Source organism: Manacus candei, unplaced genomic scaffold (genome assembly GCF_025592945.1).
Source record: "Manacus candei isolate 608988 ecotype Guabito, Panama unplaced genomic scaffold, ASM2559294v1 h1tg000017l, whole genome shotgun sequence".
Taxonomy (NCBI): Eukaryota; Metazoa; Chordata; class Aves; order Passeriformes; family Pipridae; genus Manacus; species Manacus candei.
Genome location: NW_026138065.1, coordinates 2,153,229 through 2,175,611, shown reverse-complemented (window position 1 = coordinate 2,175,611; position 22,383 = coordinate 2,153,229). Strand labels below are relative to the sequence as shown.

At 41.2% G+C, this 22,383-nt stretch overlaps 2 protein-coding genes across 4 annotated transcripts in view; one reads left to right on the top strand and one right to left on the bottom strand.

The window, feature by feature from the left end:
* PCNX2 (pecanex 2) overlaps positions 1-3,447 on the top strand; it is a 156,177-nt gene extending 152,730 nt beyond the window's left edge. Inside the window, exon 34 of the mRNA XM_051783458.1 lies at positions 1,648-3,447. Within this exon, the coding sequence (XP_051639418.1) occupies positions 1,648-1,821 (174 nt within the window). The 3' untranslated portion in view covers positions 1,822-3,447. The remainder of the gene's footprint in view (positions 1-1,647) is intronic.
* NTPCR (nucleoside-triphosphatase, cancer-related) lies at positions 1,768-21,008 on the bottom strand. Of its 3 annotated transcripts, none has more exons than XR_007903936.1 (6): positions 20,906-21,008; positions 18,223-18,385; positions 17,026-17,119; positions 14,071-14,280; positions 9,318-9,509; positions 1,768-2,068 (listed from the first exon to the last, which is right to left on the bottom strand). XR_007903936.1 is itself a non-coding variant. In XM_051783478.1 (5 exons), the coding sequence occupies exons 1-5, from the start codon at positions 20,937-20,939 to the stop codon at positions 9,441-9,443; spliced, it is 570 nt and encodes a 189-aa protein (XP_051639438.1). In that variant the 5' UTR covers positions 20,940-21,008; the 3' UTR covers positions 7,043-9,440. The 3 variants fall into 3 exon arrangements, 1 of the variants encoding a protein (XP_051639438.1); XR_007903935.1 differs by lacking the exon at positions 1,768-2,068 and adding an exon at positions 4,300-5,252; XM_051783478.1 differs by lacking the exon at positions 1,768-2,068 and having other exon boundaries at positions 7,043-9,509.
* Positions 21,009-22,383: the final 1,375 nt, after the last annotated feature.

Here is a 22,383-nt window from a genome sequence, read left to right as displayed (position 1 = left end):
CTGCTTATGCAGGAATTAAAATTATTTGTAGGAAAAACAACAGTTCCCCCTGAACACAACACTTGTTCTGACCAGAAATTCAATCCAGGACCTGAAACCTTGTCGCTGAAAGGAATTCTGTAGGAACTATTTACCAAAGGAAACCTGCATGCCCTGTGATTAAACAGTACACACAAAGAACTTCCAGACTTCTTCCCAGTAGGCTCCCAGTTCGATTCCCATCTTCCCTGGAAAATTCAGTGCACATAGTAGTATTATCCTTTTACTGTCTATGTAAGTATATTCATTTAAATTTGGCTGACATCAGTTGCTGTCCTGAACTTTGAAAATTTGACCTGAGCACCAGAGAGCAGAAACATGAGAAGATGAGCTAGAGAATGAAGGGCGACTGTGACTAGACAACACAATTAGACACTCACATTTGGCCTATCAAAATGAAAACCAAACTGATAAAAGGGAAGACTGTGGATATCCAAGTCCAACTCACTTTTCTGTTACTGTCATTAAGAACTGTGTATAACTTCCCTAGTTTCCAAATAATTCTCCAAACCTCAAGTGAAAAAAGCTCCTTAGCCTGTGTGTACTTTGCTCTCAACCCAAAAATACCATGTATGGTACAGTTCCCTCGAGTTTTTCCATGAACGTCTGCAGGAGTTGACTAACATCACTCATCTGGGTCCAATCCTGCTTTGTTACTGTAATAAGCATTAATAGTATTTCTGTACATGCAGCTGAACATATCAAATGACAAGGCATAATTCTGGCTCTCGAGTTTATGGCCTAATTTGCAAGAACTCAGCCAAGTCTGCAATACTAAGTATTAATTGTAGCATTCACCTTATCTTACTTTAAGCCATCTAAAATTTGGGAACGAAGTCTCAGTACATTGTTGTTGAGGCTTCTGTATTCACTGGAGAGGCCAATCCACTTCATCCTTAAGAGCTATTAGGAACAAATTTTCCCCTGGGAGACTCATCTCTCTCTGCCAACCATTGGCAGCCTAAATGACACACTAAGGTTACATGGCTAAATTTAGATGAGGTGAATCCTGCCCAGAGTAACTGCTCAGAGTCCAGGTGCCTGTTTGATTCAAAGCAGTAATGAGGAAGTGTTTTATTTAAATGTTAGCACAGCACAGTTCTGGAATGCTTTTATACCAATGGAGTCCTTACAGTAGGGTGGCACTGTGCTTAACGTTTTCAGACTGATAATTGCATTCAAGTTTTGATGAAAAGGTTTCTTTGTAAGTTGGATTTAAAATTTGGTGTATAAAGCAAGCCCCAGAGCAACCCAATTTAACAACTTAGAAGTCAGCCCTGCTTGGAGCAGCAGTTTGGACTGAATGACCTCCAGAAGTCCTTTTCAATCCAAATTATTTTACAGCTCTCTATACACGTACATCTGTGGTACTAAACCTCTAGCTCCTGGTCTGCTTTTCCTTCCAAATTTATGCGTTACACAAAGTGTGACAAGTACCTCTTCAGAAGTCCCTTGTGAATAATGCATGTTAAGAATCCCATGGAGTTTCACAGAATGACATTCCTACATCAATTTTTAACTTTTTTTTCACCTGTCACTTCAAAAAATAGCTGAAGTGTTACTTAGAAATTTCCTAAACTAGTTGATTTTTTCTTTCTTTCTTCCCAGCAACACGCTGAGACCTGTGAAGCAACCGATGCTGCAGAACCCAGACCACAGCGAGAGGCAGGTCCAGTCCATGCCGCATTCATGAGTCGGAACCTGGAGTGCAGAAGGGCCAGCCAAGAAGATATGGCCCTGGAAGACACTGCTTCTCAGCAAAGCCTGTCTGAGGAGCAGTAAGGAGCACTCCTAGCAGAAGGGCCATGCGCTTCTTAGGATTAAATAAAGACAGAGTTAGGTCAGGAAGCTGCACACGGGTTTAGGTTCTTTCAAATGTAATAAGCAACCTTCAAATGTTTATTTTTCTAACTTCTACACAAGAATACTACAGGGCAGATGCTCTTCAGCTAATGGCCTTCGCATGGGTAGGGTTGGAAGATATCCTAAAAAACACACAGTGCCACTTCATCTCAGGTTCTTGTAAATCCTAGAACAATGAATACAACCTGTTTAATGTTCCTTCCCCTGGAACGGTTAGAATCACAAATGAATACAGTAGGAAATATTAATACAACTCAGTGAAAAGCACACAAGACATCTCTTTCCTGCCATAACTAAACAGCTGATTGCATGCAAACTAACTGAAATTTGATATGTAACATATAGCAAAAGGCAACTATGAACAGAAGCAAGGAACACAGAAAAGGACAGTACAATGTGCTGTAACATTAGAGCTAAATCTGATTTTTTTTTTCCAACAGCAAGTCTCTTATTTTTCTTTAACATGTTATGCAGGTGCTAACGCTGAATAGCAACATAGCATCACAGACATATATACTGCATGCAGCCATACTGAAATACTGTGTGAACGAGCCATGCTACACAGATTAACAAAAGTCAAGTGTAAGAAAAGAAAGTATCCAGTGCATGGAAAGTCTTCAAAGCATATGGTGCACCTTATTTGCAAAGCAGCTTTGCATAAATTAGGTATTATCTCGTGTTCCTGTTTGATTTATAGCAGTGTTTCTCAAATTCCAAGCAACAGTACCCTTAGGAGTTGTAAAAGGGCCCAGGGGAATCCTTGAGGAGGACAGGAAAGTGCAAAGCAGGCTGTAATTATTGTCTGAAAGTGTTTGTGTTAGGAAGGGAACAGTTAAATGCCTTTAATTGCTGGACACAGCTCAGTGTCCATAAACACTTGTAGTCAGTAATTACAGAACCTTCTCATTTCCCTGCCCCATAGAAACTGAGCTGCTGCCAATTTTATAGGGCCATAAAGACAGATGATGCAAAAAGGAAGGCCACACTTTCACAGGGTTTGAGAAACACTGATTTACAGGAATGCATGACTACTTTGGAAGGCAAAACGCTGCAACAAATCCTTACTCTACTACAGAGTCTAAACACACACGGGTGTGTTCCCGTTTTTTTTTTAATTAAAAAAAATTGCAGCTATCAGTGTCTTGCTGTTCCTCTTTACTGTAACTACCATAGATTGTTTCTAAATCTCAACACGATGACGTGCAGCCAGGCTGTCTTGTCCCAATTAACAAGAACGACTTAACAAGAGATGCTGTAGCTAAGTCTCATTACTGTTAGGCAATACTCAGTTGCATTCTGATCTTCCTACTGTGCCACACTTGAGATCTGAGTAGTAGAACTAAATAACACCGAGTGAAAATAAAATGATTCAAGTATGTTTTGTGTGACAGCAGTTTTTGGGTCTTCTTTTCCATTTGGAATTGTTTACACTCGCTTTCTGCCTTACAAAATTAAGAAATCTGTAGCTTTTATTTCACTTCAGATCTTGATGAATTGATTATTTATAAAGGTCAACAGAACCTAGGAAAAATTCTGCCCCTGTTCACAAGAGCAAAAGCAGAGTAGTCATGTACAGCCCTCTGAGACACATGGTCATCAGTGCAGTTCAGGCCCTACTACTGTCTCCTCTAGCATCCAGATGTGATGTGGAAGAGGAAATTGAATTCAGCTGCTCCCTTCTGACCACTTCTGGCAGATCGTGACTCTTGTCCCACCACCCTGTTCATTAAGTGCTTCATTACAAATGAAGGCTGGATGTTGTGGAGGGTCTTACTAACAGCCACCAGCCCCATTTCTGCCTTGGGAGCTTTTGCATGGTAGTCCACAGGACAAACCATCACAGCTTTGTCTTCCTGCATGGAGGCAGGACAAACAGGGGGCTGTGGAAAGCAGTAAGAACTCTCCCATATTCACTTAGCCTCACTTAGGCTTCCAATTTTCACATCTTTAAATCTGAATTAATTTCCATCAAAAATAAGTAATTCCATTAGTCCCAATCAACCTAAACTAGTCTGTGTATCCAACTCAAGCATACTAAACCAGATCAGGAAATGGGTGCAGAAATCCTTTCAATAGCAAGCCACTGTATCTGCTTAGCATGGATTGAGGCCCAGTGACACCACCTTTCCCCCTGCACCACAACTTCTGCAAGACTACCATCGCCATGGTCTCTGGTACTGCATCCTAAAATAATGCTGCTGCCTCACAGTTCCTGACTTAGTTCAAGCCATCAGCCCCTGGAGCACAGCTCCTTGGGGACAGCAGTGTGCCATGAAGTCCAGCCTCCTGCTGCACAGGGTGGCTGCCAGAAAAGGCAGGTTCCAACTCATTTGTTGAGGCACAGTGTGCAAGCAGGGCAAAGGAGGAGTCAAGATTCAAAAATTTTGTAGCCATGTCCTACAGAGTTTTTATTTTGCATTAAAGTTGTTATTGTAGCTTAGTGGGTTGAAAAAACCCAAGAGTGACTGCTAACAAGCATAGCAAAGACAGAAAAAAAAAATTAAAATGAGCACAACTTTCCCACATTGCATTTCTCCGTATTTTTGGAGACAGTCTGCTCTTATATTAATAAGACTACTGCTATATGCAGTGGTTATAAATATGAGCCAATCCTACTGAATAATCAGACATGATGGTTAGAAATAAAACCTGCAACTAGGTATGAGGCTGTATTGATTAAACATATATTAGGCCTCCTTCATTTTTGCACGAGGTAGAGATACACCCAGTTACTGTGCACGTGACAGAAAATGCATGTAAGGCTCTGATGAACACAAAGCTAACAAATAGGAACCTAACCTGTACACAAGACCTAATTTCAACAGTGAGCTGCTCCGAACAGCTGTTGCATGGCACCAAAAGGCACCGAGTCCATAGGAATGGTGTTCTCAGCACCAATGCCTACATACACATAAAGGTTTTGAGTCATATCTTTACTCCTGAAAGACCTAAGCAGCTTGATACTTAACTTCACACTCCAGGTGCCTCAGAGTTGCAAGAACGGAGGCAACTGTGACACCTCAGGACCCCACTTGTTGGTAAGTTTTGGCCTCTGAATGAAAAGCAAAGGTAACTTTCACTGCTTTTATGTTATCTTCAACACTGCTGATGGGTTTTGCAATACCAAACACTGTTAAAACTTTGGCCCTGAAGTTGCTCAGGCTTAACACTTTGCCTGCAGGGCTGATCTCTTACTACAGCTGGGATGCAGGAAGGAGGGCAACCACCAACACATAAGTACCTTTTCTAAGGTGGTCCATCAGGGTTTTCTGAGTCAGGTGCTATGCTTGATTTTTCCAGAGGTGCAGAGGCCACTTAGTTCATTCAGCCAGCCCAGAACATTCTTGTTTCTACAACGTGAAAACGGTGACATTCCCATCTCGTTAGCAAGCTGAATGCATCCTTTGAGGAAATCAAGTACTCAAGACCTCCATCTCTTCATCCCTTCTGACATTTCTGTGAAAGAACTGCATGTACCAAATGCTGTTGTGGATTATCTGCCTCCCCCCAGTTTAACCTCAGATAACATCACCACTGTTGAAAAAAAACACTGGGAATTATTTTATCCACACTAGCTCAGCAGGGCCCTCCCAACCAGAGAGGAACACTGACAATACAGCAGGTTACAGGAAGGAGGATAATGAGCATATGGTAAAACAAGTAGAAACACAGTACTTCAGCCCTTGCACTAAACATGGGATACTTACCTCCCTCCCAATTTTTTTTCCTAAACTTTCCATTCCCTAACAGGTTCTTGTTTACATCCTACAGTAAAAGCCAGGTGCTACACTCCTAATGGTGAAACATAGCCTGAAGATCTGGTAGAAAGATTTTCAGTAACTTTTTACCAAAGCCAGCCACAGCCTGCTGAACTGTTCACATCCACCGGGTAAACCAGCAAGCTCCACCTGGCCTTCAGCCCAGCTGTTCACCACCACAGCAAGCAAGCAGGAACCAGTGAGGGCCATAGTCTACAAAGTTCATTCCTGTTCATCCAAAAATAAAAGCCAGAGGTCCTGGCTGTTCCCTCCATTTTGTCATGCAAACTTCTCTCTGAGGAACTGAAGTTCTCGTTGCAAAGTCTCACCTCATTCCCACAGGCAGAAAATCTTGGCATTTAAGACAAATCTCAACAAAAAGGACTTATCAGTGTGAGTCTTTTCCCCTTGACATGATGACCAGATACTCTCAATATCTATGAATGACATTCTTACACTGTTAAGTTCTTAGGGCTCTCTGTGATGTCATTCACAGCTTTTTATAAAAACTGTTTATTAGAATAAGGCAAGAAATGTCATCTGCATTTGTCTCCAGCCCACCAGGCTCTTCTCATGCTGGAGAATATAAGTTAAAGATTAGTTGAATTTTGTGCAGCTCATTTTAGAAGATTAAAATTACCAGGGAGATTTTCTAGCATGTAATAATCATCTTCTCATCAATGCATTCTTTTCAACTACCCAATTACTGCCATATTTAGATTACTCCCAGAATTGGGAGCTGGTATTTAATTACCATGTTTCACTGTGCTTGTACATCCTTAAATCTGCAACACAGACATATCACTTATAATTAACTTTGCAGTGGGTCCAGTGTCAAAGACTCCCCTCTCTCAGCTTCTCAAAGTTTTACAAGTCAAAAATTGCCTAATGCATGATAAATAATGCAGGCCCTGTTTATTCCATGCTGTGTGCAATTTTATGCTGGAATTAGAAGCCTCCTTGCCAAAAACATCCTTGATTCTCGGGCTTTGAGAGAGTAATTGGTACCTCACATTCTCCCCTTTTTTGCACCAATTAAAACCTGCAGGTGCACTAATGTTGTCATCTGGAATCTAGCTGGTACATCAGAGGTTCTTTTCACCAAATGTCTGCTATTAGTAAAATTGGCCCATCAGGGAAATTGTGAATGCTCTGTTTGCTGTTACAGTGCTCTCAAGGCCTTCCAAATATTTTACTAGTGCAAGACCAGACAATAAATTTTTACCTCTAAAGTAAACATAGGTTGTCATAAAAACTTATGTTCAGTTGGAAGTACTACTTCCTCAGTCACTCAAAGTATATTTGAAAGAGGCAAATCATATCTTCAGGAGTGCCTCACATTTAAAGGCCAGACATGAGTGTTAAGGTCATCTACAATCTCCTGCTGAACAGAGACTACAAAATTTCTCTTTATTTCTCTTGAAAAGCACTCTAGTTCAGAGAGAAAATAGACTTGGAAAAAAAACCAAAAAACTCGAACACCAAATTAAAGACTCACCAATCTTGAGATAGGTGGCAGAAAACAAGAGACACTGATGTCAGTAGCAAACGTGCTTTGGTTTAAAAGGGCTGATACTTCACTCACAGTTCCAGTGAAGAAAAAAATCCACCTGCATTTTCCAGTGCCATCTTGCCTCACTACAAAAGGTCTTCCTTGTACCATGAGACAACGGCTTAAAAGTACTGGTCAGGTTTCCCAAACCTGTTGTTATAATTGTTTGGGGTTTTTTCCCACTCTATTATATGATGAGACTACAGTAGGCACCATACCATTATATGCAAGGCAATATATCTATTTTTATGGGGAACAAATACCACTTTAAGTCATCTCCCAACAAGACTGGCTGAGCTGGAATTTGGAAAACTCAATTCTGCCATCATTCCTAAAGGAACTTCCCTCCCCAGCCTCTAACAGAGAAGTGTGAAATCTCTCCACTTTACTTAGCTTTAAGGTCAATCCTCATTTAAGACTTAACAGCAATCCCACTAAAACCTTGCTAGACTTTGGGTATTTATTTAATCATTGAACTGTTCTTTTGCAGCATATTTTACAGCTTAAGAGACTTGACATTGAAACAGGAGGACATCCAATACTTAAGGTTTCTGCTCAAAAATCTATGGCATAGAGCCCTGAAAAGGTTTACACTGGTCCCAAGTCCTTCACCTCTAAAAAGGTGTTTTGTCTGAGTAAGATGCCTGAAGTAATTAAAGGATTAGCGATATCTCCAGGGCACAACCTTATTTTGCAAAAAGCAGCCAGGAGCTGTACATTCTCAAAGGAGTGGGACCCTAAGAGGAATTTTCTTTTTCCCAAATATGATGAAAATAATATTGCCATCCAAACGGATTTGGGCAGAAGGGAATGAGGCCATGGCATCCTATAACATTGCATGTACCTCCTACTATGTGGGGAGGGGCAATGTTTGTACCAGACCCCCTTGTTCTGAACACAGGAAAGAGAAAGGACATTCCTTCCATGCTCCCGGCTGTTTGCAGGACACCTGGTAAAAATGCCTGTCCCCATCCAGCCCTGTACAACTGTGGGTGTCAGTTCTACAGAAATTAATAAATAAAATTATATTTGAAAATGGCTTTGAATAGTTTGCTGATTTTAAAAGTTACTAAACTGAACAGAAAAAAGTTAAGCAACAACTGAATTCTTAACAACTTTCTACAACCAGAGATGACAATAAATTGTACAATGAACAGTGTGCACCTGGGAGGGAATTCTGTTTTCACAGCATGCAAAACTGATTAAGTGGTAGCACTTTTCCTGAACACATTTGCACACCTCATAGGGAAACACATTGTTTAATACTCTCAAACACTTCTTATTTCACCATTAAGCATGAACAGAACTGAATAAGGAAAAAAACCCAAACAAATAAGAAGTATCAATAAACATAACAGATTGTAAAACAAATACAGATAAGTGCAATATTAAGTCAATCCTGATTAAACAAGCTCTGCATGAAAAACACGTCAATATTTGACTGAACTTCACAGACTTGAAGTTTCATATATATAATTTTACAAGGGGTGTGGGACAGGATTACCATCAGAAAACTGAAAATAAAATCAAAATGCAGCCTCTTAGCAACTGTTGTCTGGGCCATGCAGGAGAGGTTAGAGTTGGTTATTTTTACACCCAAAGTGGAATTCTGTAAATGTCACTTGGGACTGCAGGAAATTTTCTTGAAACTTTAGTTAACCCTTCTTATACTGCAACTGCAGGGAAGGGTGTCTGGAAGTAGAGGGAGAGAGATCATCAGCTTATTCCTTCTACTTCATGATTTGTCAGCACCCATGCTGAAACACACTTGGATGCACATAAACTGGGTTGCCAACAGCAAAGACATTTCTACATAAGCCAGGCAGAACACAGATAGATTTGGGACAGGTTCTGTTCTGTTACACCAGGGCTAAGTTCCAGACACTGAAGTGCTCTCTGTACTTCAGAGCAAGCTCAAACACATTTTGGAGTTAATTGTTTTTACATGAGGTGACCTAGATCAGAGTTAGACCACCTCACTTCCAAACACCCAGATTAGAACTGGAGGTTAGCTACAACTCTGTTCAATTTTTTTAATTTGGTGAACTAAATAAACACAAATCCCGCTATCTCATTTTCACATTTTAGATTATTACCAGCTTTACCTTGCTACCCTGAAGGCTCCAGTAAAGCCTCCAGGGCCTAAAGCAGGAAAGACAGACTCTGAAACATCCGCAAAATGTTTTGTTGAAATAAAAGCTTTAGTGTTTACAGGAAAGAAAAGGTCTTCATTTTCTGCAGGATTCCACAGCTGCCAAGATATCTTGCAAAATGCTGTTTCTGTTTTCCTTACTAACCTAGAGAAAGAGAAATTAAAACTGATGTAATTTGATGAATAGCCTCTATACCAGTGTTTACTTCAAAAACAATCAAAGGAGAAATTCAAATGCGTTTCTTTTTCAGTGCAGGAATGTTGACTGTCAAACACCTGCCTTCTTCTGCTACTGAGAACACAATATACTAAACCCACAAACATACATAATTGAATATTCAATGATCTTTTTGATTTAATTATCCATGGCATTTTGCAGTATTATTCAGGGCTTGAATAACTAACAAGAATCACTCAAAGAACCAGCGTGTACTTTTGTCATTACTAGAATCGTTTTCAACCACCAAATTTAACTTTCCTACTATAAAGTGTTCTTACGCCTTTGTTACTTGCAAGGGTTGTATTTATTAAGATGACAGACCCAGCCAAAAACATCTGCAGAGAAAAAAAAATTTAAAACAGGCTTAGAAGCATAACTCTGCACTCTGAGAAACCTTAGTACTGCAAGATAGAAACACCTCCAAAAAGAAATAAGAGTACTTGAGAAAGCTGGGGTCTTCTGTAGCATGCTGAGAAACAGCCTCGGTTGACCAGTCCATGAATGCTGGGCTTTAAGACCAGCATATGTGAAAATCCATGTAGTCCAGTGCCCTGTCTTTTTGCTTTCCAGCACATACAGATTACTGTAAACTGCCAACCAAATGCTTGTGCTTGCCAGGAAGCTCAGCTCCTGGAGGCACAGAGCTGGGGGGGGCTCTGGGTGTGTAAATTAGCCCTTCTTGACAGACCAGGTCCTGATCCAGAGCCCAGTGACCCACAGTGCCATGCATTACTAACTCAAACAAAACCTGAGAGATGACTGGGGTGGTAAAGGGTTAAGAAGCAATTGCGAAGCATCAGCAAAAGCCTCATTTTTAAAAAGTCTAAGAAATTTTTCCCAGTGTTCAGACCTCTGCAGAGAGGAAAAAATCAGACAAAGACAGATTAACCCCAAAAAAAGAGTAATGACATTCCTATAAAGTTGGAGAAAAGCTGTTTGACAAGAAAGGAGACACATAACACTGTGCACAGCATAAAACTCTCTACCAGCAAGGTTTTCACTGCACTCCCTGTTATCTGCATTTAAGATGTGAGCACAAGAGTTTGTATCCCTCCTAGTACTACAGTCAATACTGAACAAGAGGAAATATTGTTATTATTATTATTCAATAGGTGACAACCTTACCTCAAGAATTTGACCCTAGGAGCCTTCCACTATTTACAGTCACAGACATCCTATCCAAATGCTGGAAACCAACACAGTAAAAGCTGTGTTGTCTGTAAAAGCTACAGACAATGGTCTCACCTACCCCACTTGAATTCAAGACAGCAGATCAACATGGGACTAATGAATAAGTGGCATTAAAAAAAAAAGGAGGGGGGGAGTAATGAAAGGGAAGATCTGCCTGAAAATGTCACTGGTTTTACTGAGAATCATTCCAAGCCTGTTCTAAGATAAACAAAAAACCTCACAATAACAAAGAGAGCAAGATAACAAAGAATGCTCTTCAGTAAGGCTATTGAGAGACCCCAAAGTAAACAATAAACAGCACATATGAGCCAAACTCTAAATCTCACAGCAAGTGTACTGATATCCTGACTTTCAAAGGACCTTCTGCACATTTAATACTCTTCCCACTCTCTCACAGCCAACAAAAACGATACTACATTTTATCTATCCCTTTTCCATACCTATATGCCAGAAGTCCAGTGAGAGTAGCAGAGAGACAGTGCCAAGCACTGGGAAATTTTCACAACTGTTTTACAAACGCTGCTTTATAGATATAAGTCTCCTCTTAAGATCTGGAGACATTCTGTGCAGGCAGCTTTCCCAGAGAGAACAAATCTCCCAGTATCTGTACTGAATGTACAAACAGATGGGTACAATTTTAGACAGGGAGTTAAAAAAACCTGTAGATGCTGCTTATACTAAGCATTTAGGTAAGGTGGAGGAAATTACCACCTAGACTGCAAGCATGCAACTGCAGAGGACAAAAGCCTCTTCCTCTGTTAAAAGTACTGTGAAGGAAACTGTTCATCTACAATCTGTTCAAATGGAACCTTTTTGTCTCATCCATTCAGCTATTTTCTTTCTTAATAGGCATATGCAACCAAACTTCACTAATGGGTTTCACGGAGGCAAAATTACTAGATGGGGAAAATGGGAGAAAATTAGTATCTGCCAGCTGCTAAGGATAACCTGATCCTATTCATGACACCATGTCTGCAAAACTACACAGACACATGCAGTGCAAAAAGAGCCTCTGTAGTTTCACTGTAAAGTTTAGTTTTCAGCAAAATGGAATTGGGCAACAATGGAAAGAAATGTGTTAAATATCAGAGCTCCTATCGTTAAGTGCCTTAAACATAATAAATTAAACATTTGAGAACAAATGTTCAACTGTTTTTAGGGCATCTGGGCCCATTCACCAACAAAATAAGCTTTCAAGACAGAAGGGACTGTAAAACCCCAAACAGCTGTCTCTGTGCTCTTGGCATCAAACATCAGAACTGTCCTTGTGACACTAAGAGAAGGATGAAAAAACTTTGCTGAGCTACTTGAACGCAGCCAATCTCCATTTTAAGTGATGAAGCAGCCAGCATATTTTTGGAAGGTAGTCTCCTACTTCTGTATACTTCCAGGCACCATAACAGTTAGTAAGAACTTACTGACCATGAACTGTTTGGACAATCCAGGTTCTCCCCATGCCACAGTCCTCGAAGAATATGTGAGCTGGTGATTCAACATTCACTTCAGCTACTAACATTTCTGACTCCCCACAGGCCAGTTCTGTTCCTGGTCATGCACATGTTTTAACCAGTTGGGAAAAAGCATATAGTGTGTCACTGGAGCAAGAGAGACAGATGCTCTCCTGCACAAGACTTCAGCATAGCAGGTCTGTGTCATGGGGAATGACTGCAGTCTGTTACACATTTCACATCCATGCTTTTGGCTAACGGATTCACCAGAGAACTCTATTTAATCAAAGAAACCTGCATGTCCTAATCTCAGCAGCATAAACAGGATGGGTCACTTTTTTAGTAAAAATTTTTTAGCTAGAGAAAACACTGCTCTGTTGAAATTTACAGAAATACTTTTTCTGGCTGCAGTCAGTACTTGGGAGAAGGATGTGTCAGAACACTGACACAGCTAAAAAGCCGGTGTTGAGTAGCACACGCCCTTGGAACACCACCTGATAAAAAGAGACAACAGGAGCCTCAAAAGCTTCCTTGAAAAGCCAAATGCTATTTTCTAGCACTCTGTTTCCTCCCGAGAGTACAAAATGCACACACTACTCTCCTGCTGTGACTGCAGCCTAAGCATTGACTGTTGCTTTCAGTAAGGCTTCTCCACTCTCTATTCCCCAGTCCTACCACTGTACAGCAAGTCATACAAAATTCATATTCATATCACAGAATCACAGAATATTCCAAGCTGGAAGGGATCCACGAGGATCATCAAGTCCAACTGGTAAGTAAATGGCCCCTGTGGGGATCAAACCCACAACCTTGGCATTACTAGTGCTGTGCTTTAACCAACTGAGCTCATCTTCATGTGCATCTCTGTTCAATAGCCTGACAATGAACATTCATCAGGTTGGTAGTAGAAAACCTGGGGCTTCATCTCTGAAAGGAACAGCAGGAGTTGAATGCTTATTAAAGAAAAGGAATAGCCTCTCCAAGTTGCTCCTACAATTGCTTTAGCACTTAATTAAACTGGTATTTAATGTAAAAACAGAAACTGAAGATGATGATGGGATCCCCAACTAAAAGAAAGTTGAGGAACTTCTCTGAGCACTGCAGCTTTTTTAACCTAACTTTGAAGAGGAAACATACGTCAAAGGAGTGAGGGATGCATTTAGCTTGATTTTGTGAAGTATCCAGGACACTTAGAGATGTTAAGGAAACCTCATGCATGTATTCCTATGAACAAAAACTTGTGGTAAGCTTTTGAGACCTTCCCTGTACCTGATCAGAAATGCACTTTGAGGCCCTAGTGTTCTGAAAATTATGTCTGTAAAAATAACATAATGAATTCCAAAATTGGTTCACTGACTCCAGAGAAAGTATACTCCATTTACAAGTGTCTCTCTTCTATAAATCATTTCTGCAAACTCCACTGCTGCCTTTTTTTATTTTTTTTATGAATACAATTACTGGTAATACTTCTGCAAGTCAGTCTGGGAAAAAAAAAAAGAGCTTAAAAATCTGACTGTACTTTAAAAGATTTAACTCTGAGGAATAATGAATACTTATGCAGCAATAATACTACAGCAAGAAAACCTTTTAACACAACTATATCATTACTTCTGCAGCCCCTCACAAGCAAAGCCAGCTGTGTGAGCCTGCTACATCAAGTGCCAAATGGGATTTTTTTTTTTAATAATGTGAGCACCTGCCCATTAAGAATAAAATGGAAACTAAAAAGCTTATTTCATACAAGCTACCCACAGCAATCAATTGGCAGCAACAGTTTTTAAACAGAGCCAAATACAAAACAGTAACCTAGAACAGAAGGCTCTTGAAGGATATTAAATATTACTCACATTGAACACTTTAACATCTTTCCTACTTCTTATTTCTTCAACAAGATCCAGTGGCTTTCCCTTAGGTATTGGAATAGTTCCAAGCACCACAGTCCCTGAGCCAGCCAGCGTTTGACGAACAGCTTGAATAAAAGCCTGGCTGAAGAGCTCCATTTTACCAATCTCATCAATGACACAAATTCTTCTCTCTGTATCACTGCCGTGGTTTACCTGTGGAAAAATGCATCAAGAAACTGTAAGTAAAACAGAATTCAGAAAAAGCAACAGAAATAATTTCTATGCTGATAAAAGAAATACCTCCTAAATAAATAAATTCAATTGTAATACTGGGGAAAGTGGAAGAGTCAAAGCTACTGCTGGCAAATGACAGACTTGGAAATCTACTATTTTTATTTCAGGACAGATTTTTGGAAGGATGAAAATATATGTACAGTGTAAATACCACCTGCTATAGGAAATATCCATAATATCAGATTTCCTTCAAAGCAGAATTCTCACAATGTTCCCATACAAGCTATTTGACAATTAAGAACTATACTTTGCCTACTAGCAGCTCTCAATCATTCTGAGGGTCACCAATTTTTAAAAACTCTATTCTTCCCATCAAATTATGCATTTAGAATAGACAGAATAGATCAACAGTTACATAAAACAAGTATTTAAAAAATACACTTCCATTAACTCTAGATTTGGCATTTTTTTCTCTTTCAGTTGGGTTGAAGGAGGAGCACTTCTCTCAGAACAACTGGCTTTCTTCAAAGTTACCTGGATAACAACCAAGCCATTGCAAGTCCTTCCCACATCAGAACAGTCGCTTCTTTTCCATTTCTTTGTTGAGATCTATCTTATTCTATAGTCCTAGCCACCCTCCTGGATTGTAGGAGAGACTCATACTAACAATTAACCACATTTGTGGTTTGTTTGCTTTTTTCATGAAGTGAATACTGTGCCAAACAGTACCGTGCTGCAGGCTGGTGCAAGCAGCAGTGATGTCTGCAAAAAAAGATGGGTGACTGCTACTGAGGAAAAAGCAGCTCCTAAAGCTGAGGAACTTTTCAACAGAAAAACAAGTGCAATGCCTACCCTGTTTTGTAAAAGTAACTCAGAAGTGTGCTCCATTATTTACAGAAGCAAGGAGGAACCCAGCTAAATTCAAAACATCACTACAGATCCGTTAATATGTACCAAAACAAGCCATATTACACAGAACCTAAAAAAAATAGAGGCATTCTCCCTTGTGAAGGCAAAGTGTTTGCTTCTGGGAAAGTAAAAGAACTGTATAAAATGTATAAATCTTTTCAAGCTGAGTCCCTACTGAGTAGCTGTTTTATCTAAAATCCTTTCATAGATCAGTGAGCCAAAAAGCCAATACCAGACACTAGGTCACACACCGAGAAACACAGCACTTTGCTCTGAAAGAAACTGAAAAAACTTTATCAGTCCTGCCTGCTAAAGTTTGCAGAACCAGAGAGATCTTCCATTGCAGGATCTACCCCATTCTCACTGGAGTGAATAAAGCCGTAAGAGCTGCCGTCAAGACTAATTGGGCATGTGCCCATTTCATGCTGCTCTCTGATCAAACCAGACCATACCTATGACTCTCCTGACCTCATTCTTCATTTGTCTCTTCTTGTTTCAGTTCTGTGATCTTCCTCACTCTCCTCTTCCACTTTGGGCCACCTACATGCATGACCACATTCCTACAAAACTGACAAACAGTGCTTTCGGTGAGCACAGGATCATGCACTATGTAACTCTGCTGGCCCCAGTTCTTCTCTTCACCTTCTTGTACTTGCAGTAAGCTATATAAGAAACTGAAAAATTCAACACTGCTAACAATTTTCTAGGAAGATCTCTCCTGGACTTCATATTAATTCGGTAGTGAAAGGATTCCAAATGCAGTACTGGCTACATGAAGTATTTATATTAAACTATCTTAGTACTTACTAACATCATAAATACAGTTGCAGCAAAATTAAACATATAAAAATAGTTCCATTTTATTAATATTTCCTTTCTCCCTTGCCCCAACATCTTTGTTTCCCTACTGTCAGACTTTAATGTTCCTTGACAAAACCAAGAATCAGATCGTCAATCTTATTTTTGCTCCTTGCACTTCTGTGGTTTTTTGTTCTAAGTTCATCAAAAAAGTCCCTTCTTCCTTGTCCCCTTGAGCTTTGGCAGAGTAGAAAAATCACAATAGGATTTTTTTAGTAGTACAGTTCAGCAGCTGCTGCACACTGTTTGTGATGTTATTGCCAAAATCAGATCTGTTCTTGTTTAATTTTAGAGAGGTGAAAGGTTGGAGTGAGAGAGGAAAGAGAAGGAAAAAGGCAGTAACAGAATATTAGCAGAAGGATAGGAAAAAGACTGTGTGGAAAGTCTTGTCACAGTCAGAGCACTCCTTGTGCAGCAGGCTAAATCCCAAATAATGAGGCTGCTTATTATAAGTCTGTAGGTACTGATACAGTGGTAATCAAAAATACCCACCGGATTTAAGAAACAAATGCTTCTACTGGAAGAAGATGAAAATCAGAGGAAGTGGGGGAAAAGGGCTCTAAAGAAGAGCAGCAGCAAAAGCCTTTTTCTTGCACCCACTGACTCAATTCTCCATGTTAAGTTGTTAGTACATTTTGTTTGCTTTCCAATATGTAAGACAGTGGCATAGGAAGAAACTTTCTACTAGCTGCCTCTTCAGGCCAAGGAGGTCTTGACCACAGGATGACATCAGATCAAGAAAAAGAAGAGACTGCAATCTCTGCAAAACCACAGTAATGACAAGAGAACAAGCCAGACTTCTCCCTCCAGATTCCTCATCCCAAGTCAATCAGAATCAGCAAAACCCAAGAAACAGGTCATTTATTAATATCAAAAACTAGTGCTGTAGAAGGGCCTTCCAGTAACACTGATCATCATAAAACACATATTTTTCAGCAGCTTTCATAGAATACTCACATTTCTTAGCATAGGTAGAACCAACCCCTCAAAGGAAACAAGGTCTACAACATACTGTCCAACCCGGTATTCACATCTTGAAGTAGAATTAGAACTGAAGTTGAAAAAGAGACACAAAATTCCTTCTCAGTACTGAGTTTAGTGAGAATTCACTGCAGTCATTTCAAGTGGCTTTATGGGAATTTATTCAAATAAATCAAATGCCCTCAATTCTTCTAAGAAAGGATGGGAAATAAACTCTGCAAACCATGATTAAGTCATATTGCAGATAGCTTGCTTTTAGATGATATTTATACCATAAGCTACCTTCACAACTATGCAAGCTCAAGTTTGAACAGTGTATGGAAGGACAATGGCATCTAAAAGTCAGCAGGTATATTTACACTGAAATCAAAACTCATGTCTGCAGTTCAGATCTTTGAATTTGGTAATGTGACACTACAGACAGCATCACAGCAGTAGCCCAAATCTCAGTATAGGCTGTGAAACCCTAAAACAATCCCAGAAAAATACTCAGTTTGCGTGTGCTGCACCACACTATCCTAGGTGAAGCTCTGTTATTAGCAGAATGTAAATTATTTAGTCAGATCAGCTCTGTCTGAGTGAGGTGCTAAGGTCACACGTGGACCTGGACTAAGTTTTGCTCAAAGTGGGAAAATCTAAGGTTAGAGAATCAGGAGAGACTGTGAGCTCCTCTGCACTTCAGAGGCCCCTCTCTTAGTGTGGCTCTGAAACCCTTTTTCTTAAAATTCACATGTGAGTTTTGAGGGCCAGTCAATGGTTCTTTAAAACAATGTTATAGGCAATTTCCCTCTTTATTTTCTACCTCTGTCTCCAAAAATTAGCCGGTGGAAACACAAAAAACTTCCTCCCTGCCTACAATAAGCTACTAACTGTATTCCAAAGAGACTTGGCCTCATAATAAAAGGCTCGTCAGTGCTTACTCTTTATCTGGTGTAAAATGGGCAGTAAGAGAGAACATCCCCCCAGCACATTTTCAATATTTCAGTATGCAACAGAGACACTGCCTGCATATACAGTATAGGTATCAGCCAGGAACAAAAACTAAACAATGAACCTGACCATGAAAGCCATATGTGTGCTGGAAATCACCTTCTGGAAGAGCATTTAACATGCTGATGGATGAAGCAGACACATAAAACAATAAGCCGCTTACAGTTATTAAAATCTCAGTACCTGACTCTAGATAAAGGTCCTCGGTTTCCAGACAAAGTGACAACATCAAATCCTGTTCTCCTGCCACCTTCTCTAACTTCCTCTGTGTAAAATCCATCAATGGGAATGCCTGAGGATTTTAGAGCTTGAGTGACTTTCTGGATCAAAGTAGTCTTTCCAACTCCTAAAAATAAAGAAGAAAAAAAGCACAGAGCATTAATCTTCTTCTGCACTAAAAGCCCATTTTTAAACACCACAGTAATGATTCAGTTCGGCAGGAACACTGATTACTTTTGAAGTTTGCAAATTATTTTTTTTTAAATGGTAGGAAAGAACAGAAGCACCTTTTAAAGTTCATCCTGTACTGAAACGGTAAAGTTTTATTAGCATTTAAGAAGTTCACAACAGAATGGTAAAAATATCCCAGGCTACCACTGAAATAGCTTAGATAGCACACAGGCAGGCCACAAAACTTACCCCAAGACAGGTAAATACATGAGAGCCATACTGTTACACAACTGATATTCAAGCTTGCTGGAAAACTGACTGATGAATCTCCCTTTCTACCACTGATATTCACTCCTTTTTAAGAACAGAGCTAAGTTTACCCCCTTTTTAGATCAAAAGGTCAAAGCAGACGGCTATTAACAGAAGCCTAACTGGCGCAAAGAACACACTACCTTCGCTGATGTCCTAGAAATCAGAAGCACTCGATGCCCGTGAGATACCAGGTCCTACATGGCAAAAAGTATACCCAACAATAGAAAAAATCTTCTGGTAACTGAATCAAGAGACATTTTGACTAGACATAGGGAAAAGCTTTTTTATTGTGAGGCCAATGAAGCCTGAAACAGGTTGCCTGTAGAGGCCATGCAGTCTTCATGTTCTTTGAGGTTTTCAAGACATGACTGGATATGGCCTTGAGCAACCTGGTCTGGCCTCATAGCTGACCCTCTGTTACATCTCTTGAAGTTCCTTTTACATGAATTATCCTGGTACCCTTCCCTTTAATCCATTTTCTTACCCTAAGACAGGTCCTTAAAATCCTCACCACCTGATGTCTCCTTGCACATTCTGATATACCTTTTACAGTGTAAACACTGGTCATGCCCCAGGCATCCTTTCACGTCCCCCAAGGGAGCAACTTCTTCTCCTTTCCATCCCTTGACAATCTCCTTTTAAATTCATCTTTATCACCTCTCACAAAATTTAATGCTATCACTTCATTTTTAATCACTGCTCTAAAAAAATCCGTAGATAGAAAACAGTCCTGCAGAATTAATTCCCAGAGACCAAGAACACAGACCAAATGTGAGATGCCTAAAGATGCCAAAAGAAATCATTTCAACATGCACACACCAAATTTCTCCTTTTTCCTAACAGTCAGTATCAATGACAAAATACACTGTGCCTTCAAGGGCATCTAGCCAAACTCTTAAACAAACTTTTCAAAACTGAAGAAAAGGGCTTTCTGGCAGTTGAACAACAATAAAATAACAAATGTGGCACCCTCAGTATCTAACATCTTTCCAAGGCCTTGTCTCTATAAGCGAATTTATACTAATTTGGCTAAGTGGATTTGCTATCTCTAATTTGGTTACCTTCATTCAGTAAATTGCCGAAGAAAGCTAGAATGATTCAAACTAAGTTTAAGAAAGCTTGAAGTTATACATTTAGCTAATCAAAACAGTACATTCAATTTCAGATAAATGACAAGAGACAAGGCCTAAGCAGGCCTAACCCCTGAGTCTCCCAGAGGGCTGCCTTCATTCAAGTGGATGGAAAGACAGAATGAAGGGGGTAGAATGTATTCCTATCTCAGCTTAGCAGCAGCATTTTAAATTAATTGCAGGCAAGACAGGCATCTACAAGAGGTTCACAGAAAGGAGAATTAGGTCCACTGCTTTACTCCCACACTGCAAAAGAAACGTTTGCAATCATAATAACTGGTTAATTTCTTTCTCAACCATATAGGTCAACCCTCATACTATACCCCACTCTGCCTCCACAATAATCTGATTCCTCTACCTTGATGAACTACTGCAGTGCTTCAGTCAAAGCCTGTCCATCTGGGATATCAATTATTACCTATATCTGCACGTCACTTAGGTTGGAAGTGCTAAATCACTACAATTAAGTTACAGAAAACACGAGCTCTCAGAAATTATTCATGGATGCAGTTTACATCGAAACAGGATTAGTTGTCCGGGAGGTAGGTTTTTTCCCCAACACCGAACTGCAGGGCTGGAGCCAGGGACAAATTAGTAGTGCCTGGAGAAGTACGTAACATAGGGGACTGGATGGAGAGATAACACTGCCTTTCATTAGGAACAAACTAATGAGCGTTTTAGGAACAGCTCTGACCCCAGCACAGGGGGAGCGCAGCAGCTCCGGGCCCACACGCCGGGGGTCCCTGGAGGCAGCTGCCGAGCCCCGCTGGAGCTGGAGGCGCTCCCGGGGCACCTGGGAGTGCGGGCCGGCGGCGGGGCCCGGCAGCAGGTGCCTTTACCCGGCTTCAAGTGCCCCACAGCCCCGCCGGCACCGTACAGGGCGGCGGCCGAGGCCGAGACGGGCCCGGCCAGGCTAAACCAAGCTAAGCCAGGTCGGGCCGGGCCGGGCTGGGCCGCGCCGTGCCCCAGAGCAGGCCGTGCGAGCGCACCGCCTCCCCCTGCCCCGCTGCCGGGGCTCCTCCCGCCCCCGTTACCTGGGGGTCCTGTGAGAAACACGTGCCTGGACATGGCGGGGCCGCGCTCCGCCCTCGCCCCCGCCCGGCGCTGCACCGCCCCCGCTCCGCCCCCGGCCTGGCCCGGCCCCGCCCCACACCCAGGCATCGCCCCAGCCCCAAACTCCGGAGCAGAAGATTACTAAACCCCGGGGCAGGCAGTGCCCCCCCAGGGTCGGGGGGTGAGCGCTAAGGGACGACGGGCCGTTCCCGGCCTGAGGCGGCCTCGGAGGCGTGGCCCAAGGGTGGGCGGGTGCTGTGGTGTTTTCCATAATATTGACGGCACTTAACGTGAGGGGAGAAGGAAAAAAAACAACCTAATTAGTTCCTAAATGAGGTCAGCGTTTTCTTTGTCTAGTCAGTTTGACCTGTTACGTTGATGAGTATGTTAATAGAATCATAGAATGTTAAGGGTTGGAATGGACTTTAAAGATCATTTCATCCCAGCCCTCCCTGCCATGTGCAGGGACACCTCCCACTAGACTGGGTTGCTCAAGGCTTTATCCAACCTGGCTTTGAACGCTGCCAGTGTTGGGGCATCCACAACCTGTTCCAGTATCTCACCACCCTCACAGTAAGAAATTTTTTATAATATCTAACCTAATTTCCCTGTTCAATTTTTAACTGATAACTCCTTGTCCTACCACTATAGTTCTAGATGAAGAGTCTCTCTCCAGCTTCCCTGTAGGCCCCCTTCAGGTACTGGAAGGTTGCTATGGAGTCTCCACACAACCTTCTCCAGGCTGAATAACCCCAACTTTCTCAGCCTGTCTTTGTGGCAGAAGTGCTTCAGTCCTCTTATCAACTTTATGGCCCTCCTGTGGACTTGCTTCAACAGTTCCATGTCCTCCTTATGTTTGGGACACCAGAACTGTATGCAGTACTCCAGGTGGGGTCTCATGAGAGCAGAGTTACAATAATGAACTCGCCCTAGAGCTTTTTACCTGTTACAAGCAAGAAATGTACTCCAAGGTGCAGCAAACACGTCAATTAAAAGAGGAATGGTTTGTCTGATATCTTAGTGTAGACACCAAATGTAATAAGGGGGGGTTAATACACACCCTGGGGGTTGTTACAAAGCTGAGAGAATTGAGTCACAAATGAAAAGGTCTGGCAGGTTTAACTAAGACACTGATAGACATCTGCATCCCAAAATGCTATATGCGTATGGCCTCTGTATTTGTTTACACTTGGGTGTGAGGAGCAGTAAGAGAGCAGGGAAAAGGATTTATGTGTGGATGACTGTGGTACACAGGCTTCTGTCTGGGTGAAGTGATGACCTGCCACCGAGATGTACTGCTGCCTGCCTGGCCATAAGCACTAAAATGGTTACCCAAAAATCCTGGGCTATGAGAAGGATACGTCCCATTTTGTACTTGCTTCAGCTAGAATAGATCTCTTCAGGTTCAGCACATTTTTGTCTGGCTTTCATTTTCAGTAATTTCCTGAGGAGGTAAAGG

What these genes read in the sequence shown, in the direction of transcription:
- NTPCR (XM_051783478.1), bottom strand. Translation starts at nt 20,939, where the DNA reads ATGTCCAGGCACGTGTTTCTCACAGGACCCCCAG. An exon ending in TTCTACCTATGCTAAGAAAT is followed by an intron (nt 14,281 to 17,025) that starts GTGAGTATTCTA and finishes ATTTTTCCACAG; the next exon opens with GTAAACCACGGCAGTGATAC. An exon ending in AAGATGTTAAAGTGTTCAAT is followed by an intron (nt 9,510 to 14,070) that starts GTGAGTAATATT and finishes CTCTTTCTCTAG; the next exon opens with GTTAGTAAGGAAAACAGAAA.